This window comes from Brachyhypopomus gauderio, unplaced genomic scaffold (genome assembly GCF_052324685.1).
Source record: "Brachyhypopomus gauderio isolate BG-103 unplaced genomic scaffold, BGAUD_0.2 sc189, whole genome shotgun sequence".
NCBI lineage: Eukaryota > Metazoa > Chordata > Actinopteri > Gymnotiformes > Hypopomidae > Brachyhypopomus > Brachyhypopomus gauderio.
In genome coordinates, this window is record NW_027507010.1 from 186,506 (window position 1) to 196,239 (window position 9,734).

A 9,734-nucleotide genomic window follows, 5' to 3' on the forward strand; every position below is an offset into this window, starting at 1 on the left:
TGGGCAGCCACACCTTTCCTCCACCCTGAAGGAGCGAGGCAGATCCAGGCAGGGACATTATCGCGAGCGGGAAAACCGGAGTCGGGAGCGCTACGGGCACTGCCATCGCCATCGCCATCGTTCCAACAGAGACCACCATACTGATAAGGATCGCTCGGCCAGTCGAGAGAGGATCCCTGGAGAGCGAGAGGGAGATCGCCACCGGGACGGGCACACCCACCACCGCCGAGACCACTACCACCACCGGCGCCATCACAGCAGCAAGGACGAACGAGACCGGGATGTGGAGAATGGTCAAGGTGACTTCCCTCGCTCATTTGAGTACTATGTTGGGAAGAAAGACTCGGGACACAAGCGGACTAAAGCACCACGCCCCGCCAGCCCTGCCCCGCGGCCCCAGGCACAAAAGCGTAGCCTGTCGGACAGGGAGGATCCATGTGAAGAGCGGCCTGTCAAAAAACATAAGAAATCCAAGAAGAAGAACAAGGACAAGCGGAGGTAAGGAGCTATTTATGTTGCATGAGAACGGCCATTGCTATACTGTGTGTGACCAGGAGGGGTCAGCAAACAGAACTGTTACTGTTGTAGAAAATCTAGCAACCATAAGCCAGAAAGTGTACTACAGTTTCCTTAAGCAAATCATTTTCAATCTGCAGGAGTTCTGAGAGGGACCCATCAGACAGGAATGGGGACAGCAGCTCCTTCCGACACAAAAAGATGAAAAAGAAGAGGAGGAGGCACAACTTGGAGGAGGAGCCTCGAATGGAGTGTCGCTCTGGCCACAGCTTAGACAAACGTAAGCGCTGCCTCAGCTCCGACCCAGACGAGTCTTCACCCAGCGCCAAGCGACCTACTACTGAGGACTATTACCAGACTCAGTAGATCGTGCTCTGATGCCACGCTCCCTCCTTCGCCTTCCTCTGGACAGACAAAAGCGATGTCCGAGCCTCTTACTCAGGATATCGCTCCCCTGCTGTCCCCGCCTCCGCACAGGCCCCATTCAGCCCCCGAGACGCCAGCTAAGCCAACCGACACCACGCCTCGCACCCAGACGGCCTCGGCTGAGGAGCCCATCTACTGCCACGACACCCATGTGACGAAAGGCACCACGGCGCCCCCAGAGGCCAACCACGACCTCTGCTCACAGGGGGGCGACGGGCACGTGGCTTTAGAGAGGCCCGTGGCAACCGCGGACGCCTTTGTGCCCAACGGCGATGACTGCAGGGAAGATGCGGTGGCGTCTCTGTCTGGTGCGCCAGGCTCTAGAGAAGGCAGACGAGCGCGTGAGGAGCGGAAGTGTGTGCGCCGCCTCAGCTGCGACCCAGACGGGTCTTCACCCAGCGCCAAGCCACCTACAGTTGTGGTCAAAAGTTTACATACACTTATAAAAAACATAATGTTATGGCTGTCTTGAGTTTTCAATAAGTTCTACAACTCTTATTTTTCTGTGATAGAGTGATCGGAACACATACATGTTTGTCACAAAAAACAGTCATAAAATTTGGTTCTTTCATAAATTTATTATGGGTCTGCTGAAAATGTCACCAAATCTGCTGGGTCAAAAATATACATACAGCAACATTAGTATTTGGTTACATGTCCCTTGGCCATTTTCACGGCAACTAGGCGCTTTTGGTAGCCATCCACAAGCTCCTGGCAAGCTTCAGGTCGAATGTTTGACCACTCTTCTTGACAGAATTGGTGCAGTTCAGCTAAATGTGATGGTTTTCTTGCATGAACCTGTTTCTTTAGCACTGTCCACATGTTCTCAATGGGGTTTAAGTCAGGACTTTGGGAAGGCCATTCTAAAACCTTAATTCTAGCCTGGTTTAGCCATTCCTTTACCACTTTTGATGTGTGTTTTGGGTCATTGTCTTGTTGGAACACCCAACTGCGCCCAAGACCCAACCTTCGGGCTGATGGTTTTAAGTTTTCCTGCAGAATTTGGAGGTAATCCTCCTTCTTCATTATCCCATTTACTTTCTGCAAAGAACCAGTTCCACTGGCAGCAAAACATCCCCAGAGCATAATACTACCACCACCATGCTTGACAGTAGGCATGGTGTTCCTGGGATTAAAGGCCTCACCTTTTCTCCTCCAAACATATTGCTGGGTGTTGTGGCCAAACAGCTCAATTTTTGTTTCGTCTGACCAGAGAACTTTCCTCCAGAAGGTTTTATCTTTGTCCATGTGATCAGCAGCAAACTTCAGCCGAGTCTTAAGGTGCCTTTTCTGGAGCAAGGGCTTCTTTCTTGCACGGCAGCCTCTCAGTCCATGGCGATGTAAAACACGCTTGACTGTGGAGACTGACACCTGTGTTCCATCAGCTTCCAAATCCTTGCAGACCTGCTTCTTGGTGATTCTTGGTTGACTCTTGACCATCCTGACCAATCTCCTCTCGGCAGCATGTGATAGCTTGCGTTTTCTTCCTGATCGTGGCAGTGACACAACTGTTCCATGCACTTTGTACTTGCGTATAATTGTCTGCACAGTTGCTCTTGGGACCTGTAGCTGCTTTGAAATGGCTCCAAGTGACTTCCCTGACTTGTTCAAGTCAATAATTCGCTTTTTCAGATCCACACTGAGTTCCTTTGACTTTCCCATTGTAGCTTTTGTAGCTGAGTCTAATCACTGGGTCAAATGAGCCCTATTTAAATGGGCTCATGAGAAGTCAACAGCTGTAGTCAATCAGAATCACTTACAAGAAGTGAAGAGGCCATGACATGAAGCTAATTTGATTGACACAACTCGCTACATCACCAAAATTGACAAATTTTGTTGCTGTATGTATATTTTTGACCCAGCAGATTTGGTGACATTTTCAGCAGACCCATAATAAATTTATGAAAGAACCAAATTTTATGACTGTTTTTTGTGACAAACATGTATGTGTTCCGATCACTCTATCACAGAAAAATAAGAGTTGTAGAACTTATTGAAAACTCAAGACAGCCATAACATTATGTTTTTTACAAGTGTATGTAAACTTTTGACCACAACTGTACTACTGAGGACTAATACCAACTTAATGTCACTCAGGTGCATAAGGGTCAACTTTCTTTCCAAGTTTCAATTATCCATTACAAACTAGTAATGAGCAGTGGTATGAAAGGCATTTTATACACTTTTATCCCCCCCCCAATGCATCATTTTTAGGTCAACAGATCTTATGTAACTCTGTGACCCATGGTCCCGGTCATTGCTCCCCTCGCCCGGTCAGCACGGCCAAGGTGAACGGGCCTCAGTTCACCTCCACCTCCGTCATCGGTCCACAGCTTCCTCCTCACATGGCAAAGGTATCACCGCACCACTGCACCATGCCAGGAAATCTGACTGGGAACTGGTTGTTATTGTTCACTAGTATAATTGAGAGGGCTGTGTTTTGTTTGTTTACACTGTTAAACTCTTACTTTCTGTTCCTTATATTCAGATTTCCCATAACTGACCGCTGTTCACTTTGCAGAATAACTCTCCCATGAAGGAGGACCAAGGTGGCTCAAAGCCTGGCGGCAGCAACAGCAGCAGCGTCCCGAAGAGCCGGCCCAGCCCCTGCAGTTCTTCGGCTGCCGCATCCCACCTGCGCCCGCTGCCCTCGTCCTCTTCCTCCAGCGCACCACAGTCTACCTCAGACCTCAGTTGGCCTGTGCAGGTGAACGGTGGCGCCGCCGCTCACAATAGAGCAGCTTTCCTGGTTCCGTATGGCCAAGAGTCATCCGACGAGTCCGACCAGGAAGGCGGAGCCTTGGATAATGGCACAGGGAAGTCTTACCCTGGTGCCAAGGCATCCGACGGGAAAGGTGGGATGGATGGTCCCCTCTTCCACAGCTCAAGCTCCCTCACGCCCAAGACCAACGGTTCCAGTTGCTTCCCCGGAATTCTCCCACGAGAAAACGGATCGGGACTTGTTCACAGTGCCCAAAATGGCCACCATAAAGTCAATGGCTTCAAACCATGTGATAAGGTATAAATTGATCAGTCAAAGCTGATTAAGCGATGGTGTTTTCGGTGGGGTACCTTTTTTATCACAGTATTTTTTAAATTCTGCATATGTATGTTTTATATTACTTTAACATTTAAAGACCAAAAATGCTTTCATTTGAATATTTGCAAACAGCACATGGTTTCCTGGTTCTACTCCTGAAATGCTATAGCTGTGTAGTTCCATCAGCTTCAGTATTCAGATAATACTATTAGACAAGAGGAATTAGACAGAGGAATTGTGAACCCATTAAGTAATATAATCGGTAAACTGAAGCCATCAAATGGCCGTTAACAGCTTTTTGTTGCTTGCGTTGTTCAGGCTACAGAAATTGGAGCATCTTTATCTTCCCTGGTGAGCCCCACCAGCGGGTTGGACTCCCAGCTCAGAAAGAACGCATACAGGTACACAAGCCGCTCTGGTCATCTTTCAGATTCACTCATTCAGCGAATAGAAAGGAAACACTGCAGGTAGATGAAGTGAGTAACACTGCTGCCTTTTTCTTCTCTGTTCAGCTCCAAGCCATCGTGCTCTGATGCCACGCTCCCTCCTTCGCCTTCCTCTGGACGGACAAAAGCGATGTCCGAGCCTCTCACTCAACATGTCCCCGCTGTCCCCGCCTCCGCACAGGCCCCATTCAGCCCCCGAGACGCCAGCTAAGCCAACCGACACCACGCCTCGCACCCAGACGGCCTCGGCTGAGGAGCCCATCTACTGCTACGACACCCATGTGACGAAAGGCACCACGGCGCCCCCAGAGGCCAACCACGACCTCTGCTCACAGGGGGGCGACGGGCACGTGGCTTTAGAGAGGCCCGTGGCAACCGCGGACGCCTTTGAGCCCAACGGCGATGACTGCAGGGAAGATGCGGCAGCGTCTCTGTCTGGTGCGCCAGGCTCTAGAGAAGGCAGACGAGCGCGTGAGGAGCGGAAGTGTTAAAGACAAGACAAAAGAAATGCTTCCATATGCTCATATAACAAATAAAGTATAATAGCATGTTACCTAAGCAATAACTTGGTTTCTCAGTGCACACAAAATGTAAAGGAACACTGAAATTCAACCTGACCATTAAAAACTGTAAATGAGATTTTCTTGATAATTTACTAGATTCTATACCTTTACATGTCCATGATCTTTACACAACCAGTCCTGCTGATTTAAATGACACAATAAAGTTATGAACAAAATAATTTGTAATGGATAATTCTAGAATGGAAAACAGAAGTATGGGGTTAATGTGGGATGTGCTTAGGAGAAAACTCATCTTAAATATTAGCAGTTTCCAGTTCTAGGGATTTTGGCCGCTTGAAAAAACCAAATGGGCCCCGGTCGTTTGGGGACTGTGTCAGTCATAACTGCACTCCCTCACCTAGCATCTCTGCTTAAATGCTTGTTTAATTCTGAGACTGTGGTTTCCTATTTGTCTGAATTTTCCCATAATGCCAAAAAAATTCTACTACCACCCAAGAATTGGTAGCCTTTGTTTATCCCCCAGGGCAAATGTAGACAGATTCTGCTGTACCATTTTTCAAAAATCCACACTGAAGTCTTAATTTTGTTAGGGCTTGGAGATACATTTCTCAGAAATTGGTTATCAGTTTCTCAGAAGTCTCCCATAATGCCAAAAGAATTCCACTGCTGCATGAGAGTATGAACCCTTAACTATCATAACAGTAAGTTTTTGCATATTTCACTGTACCATTTCCTCATAAATCCATTTTAGGTTCATACTGCATTTAGGTGAATTAAAGCACTCATATCAAATAGGCTGAATCTGTGTAAATATCCTTTTGATCCTGACCAGAGTGAGCTTGTTCACTTTCACTGAAACCGTCATCAAGAACATCATCCTGTTCTTCATCCATGTTGTCAGATTTCTTCTGACAAGTGTCATGACAAACTTCTATCAGGGGACTGATACAGTTAGGTTTTTGCATCTGAGATGCAGAATCCCTCCATCACCTTATTGTGTACTGTAAGGAACCATGTAAAGCATTAAATGGGCCTGAGGCCTCAGCATCAACCCACAGTCTTTGAGAGGTCATAGGTCATAGTTGGGTCAAAGCCTGCTTCAACTGCTTCCTACTAGCATCATACTTGGGTCAAAGCTGATGAATGAAGGACAATTACATCATGACAGTTCAGCTACCAGGTGTAAGAGAGGGAGGAGCTTGAAGGTAAGAGAAAGGGACACGAATGGAGGATTCACATCCAACACTCCAAAATTAAGGTTTTATGTTGTTCTCAACGACTTTGTTATTGCATACCCTGTTGGTGTAAAAAAATAAACTGTTTTTTTCCCATCACCTGACTCCCTGTCCACTGTGTAATTTGGTTTTGTGCATGACACCTAGCTTTAAATTATCAGTCAAGCAACCAATGAGTATATTGAAGATGAGTTGTGAGTGGTGTCATATCATACATGTATTCTCTGAAAGAAGGGATTTGAGTGCCATCCTGCAACTTCTTTCCACCAACAACCCCCTTAAAAGCCAAAATAAACACATCCATTGACATGGTAAATGCCAACAGTAAAATTGTACAACCTGCCATTATGCCCATTTAGACAGCCAAGATATGGTATTTTCACCTGTTTTAAAACAAAATGGGATATCTTCAAAATGGGCTCTCATCCACCTAGTGTCTGGTACCTGAAAAAGGTCATATGCCTTCCACAAAAATTGATTAGTGCTGTGGTACATCCTGAGAAGCCAGAAATGTGCTGATCAACTTCACACAACTATAGCTGCTGGGAATCAGTGCCGGAGTGGCTAATCGGGAGATTCGGGAGGATTCCCGATGGGCCGGCTCATGTCAATCTCTAGTTTGGGCCGATTAGGAGGGAAAAATAATTTTGGGCCGGATTTGGGCATGAAACTCCCGGGCTGAAAAAGTGGCCCACTCCGGCCCTGCTGGGAATTGTGGTTGGAAACAAGGAGAGTAAAAAGGTTTTGATATTAGCAAAAAGCTTGTGATGTTTGGTTATAATTTGAAAGAACAAAATCATCTAAACAGATTTGTAAGGTGTGGTGATTACTCCCGTAAGCATACCTTTAGCTGAAATGGGAGTTCAACTGATTACATGTAATTTTTATTTTCACCACTGGGTGCAACTGACAGCAAGGAATTAGCCACAGATAAAACAAGATAACCACATTCAGTACATTAGTATATTAGCACATTAGTACACTAAAACCAGGGCTTAATTTGAGCCGGATCCTGCCGGAACAGGATCCGGGAACTCTTTCATTTTGAAGGGTGCGTTCCGGGAACTGTCTGCCTCGATCCGGTAACTTTCAAGCCTACTAATTATAAGTTATGAAGAAATCTGTCTGTGTTAAACCAATTAATTGAACAAATAATTCTATAAAATACATTTTTTAAACACAAGAGCCACATTCAGGCTTCCTAAATCACATAAGAGCCCTCCTTTTTAGCGATGCCTTTAGGCGTCTCCCCTATAAAGCTAGTTATACTTTAGCGAGTGACCGTAGCGCGCGACTCCGCACACATCGCGCGAACCTCCGGAGGAGGAGGAGGCGTTTATACTTGCCGCGTCACATTATTTAGTGTGCTAGTTAGTAGTATAAAGAAACACCCCTCAAAAACAGGGGAAGGAATATTTACCTGACAAATTTTAATGTTGCTTTGTGTTTCAGATTTGTAAATTGCTGGAATTTAGGCTAAAGTACTTGAAAATGCACTTAAATGCACTTCTGCACTTAAAACACTTATAAAACACACGTAAATCATTTAAAAGTCATTTATATATACGAATTGGCTTGCTATTTTGACATTTGTGTGCCTAAGCGTTGTGTTTTGTGTGCGTGCCGGTGACATTGTTGGCATCAGTGACCCCTTGTCTCATGCCGCTGTTTGCGTTCTGGCATCGTTTGATTTACAAATTAAGCACTGACTTAACGTTTTAAACGTTTTATCACGACAAGAGCTACGCGATACTGCTCTAAAACACAGTGCTCTGATAAAGAAGATAAATGGAATGTATGGAAGCCCATTTCCGCCACGTAAAATAAAAAAAAAATTGCTATCTCATTATTTTGAGATACTAAGTCATTATATACTATAGTATCTCAAAATAATGACTTAGTATCTCGAAATAATGAGATAGCAATTTACTTAATAATGAGAAAAAAAAATATGTGCTGTTTTTTTTTTTTTTTACTTTAGGTGGTGGGAATGGGCTTCCATATAAATGTCTGTATTGTAAAGACGACATTTTACCCTGATGCTTTTGTCGGCATTTTTCAGGTGCCCTGGATGCTGCTGCTGAAAAAATCAGAGAATTGGAGGTCAAGGTCAGAGAATTAGAATCTCAGCTCAGGGGCCTGCAAATCAACAGATTTTGTGCAACTGATGAGAAGTTCAGATTCTACACCCGTTTTCCATCAGAGAAGGTATTTTTGATCTTTTGGGAGTCGGTTGCTCCCTCAGCATCCAGGTTGGTGTACTGGAGTAAAGCACAGAGGAACGAGGGTGTGATGGAAATTGAGAAACCAAGTCCAAGTCAAAGACTGGCACAACAAGACTGGAAATAACAAGACAGTCTGGAATTCTCAGCCTACTGGAACCAGGAGATGCATGCATGGCAGACAAGGGCTTTGTCATTGACCAGATGCTGTCTGATGTTGGTGCAACACTCATCATCCCCCCCTTCAAGAAATCCACCTGCTTCAGCAAGGAGGACACGGAGAAAACACAAGCCATAGCTCGTCTCTGAATCCTGGTGGAGAGAGCTATCAGAAGAGTCAAAGAATACCACATCTGGCACACAACCATTCCTCTTACCCTTTCAGGCTCAGTGAATCTGCTGTGGACTACCGGTTGTTGTAATGACCAACTACCAAGGTCCCTTAGATTTAAACAGTGATGTACCTGTCTAAATTATTCTTGTAACACTGGAAGAAACAAAGATACAAAATTATTTATAGTTCTATTCATGTTTAATGATGGAATGAAGGTTTTTTGTTTATATTATGTTTTTTTTTTTTGTTACAGACCTGTAACAACTTCTTTAAGAGGCTTCTCTGTCCTCCACTCATTACCTGTATTAAGGGCACCAGGATGATGTTTCCTCTTGTGAGTCTTGGTTCCTCCCAAGGTTTCTTCCTATAGTTTTTGAAGGAGATTTTCCTTGACCACTGTTGCCTTTGGCTTGCTCACCAGGGTTTTTTTTTTGTTGTTGATGATTCTGGACTTCTATAAGGGTGCTTTGTGTAAAAACCACTATATAAATACATTTCATTTGATGATTAATGTTTATTAAATGTTCCTTTTCTACACAATGTTTGCATATTTCATTAATTAAGGTAACAGGCTGGTAATATAAATACAGATTTAATACATCAGGGTATATACAGAGATTCTTAAGTTGAATTTAATACCTTTTTAATACCTACAAAATATTTTTTAATACCAGCATGACTTAAAGCGGCGACTGAAGTGGCCTCTCGGTTGTTGCTAACCACTGGCCTAAACCAGTCTTTAAACAGGCATGAAAATGGGTCAGTGTCAGTCCTGCCTCCCTCCTGTCGGTCATGTCTTCTGTTTGTCTTTTATTTTGAAATTTCTTAGTTGTGTCTGTCTTCACTCCCCTGCCCCCTCGTTATTGCTTTCTGCTGTGTCTTGTTGAGTCCCTTGGTCGGTTAGTGTATTTAAGTCTTGTGTTTAATCTCTTGTTTGTATGCGATTTGGTATCTTGGTCTTTTGTGTCTGTAATACTAGTCTGTATGTACT

At 44.6% G+C, this 9,734-nt stretch overlaps 1 protein-coding gene across 1 annotated transcript; it reads left to right on the forward strand.

Moving 5' to 3' along the window:
* Positions 1–3,137: 3,137 nt before the first annotated feature.
* On the forward strand, positions 3,138–5,263 carry LOC143502072 (uncharacterized). Its single transcript, XM_076995257.1, has 4 exons — positions 3,138–3,296; positions 3,464–3,961; positions 4,301–4,383; positions 4,495–5,263. Exons 1-4 carry the CDS (start codon positions 3,288–3,290, stop codon positions 4,637–4,639), a joined length of 735 nt encoding a protein of 244 aa, XP_076851372.1. The 5' UTR covers positions 3,138–3,287; the 3' UTR covers positions 4,640–5,263.
* The last annotated feature ends 4,471 nt before the right edge of the window (positions 5,264–9,734 follow it).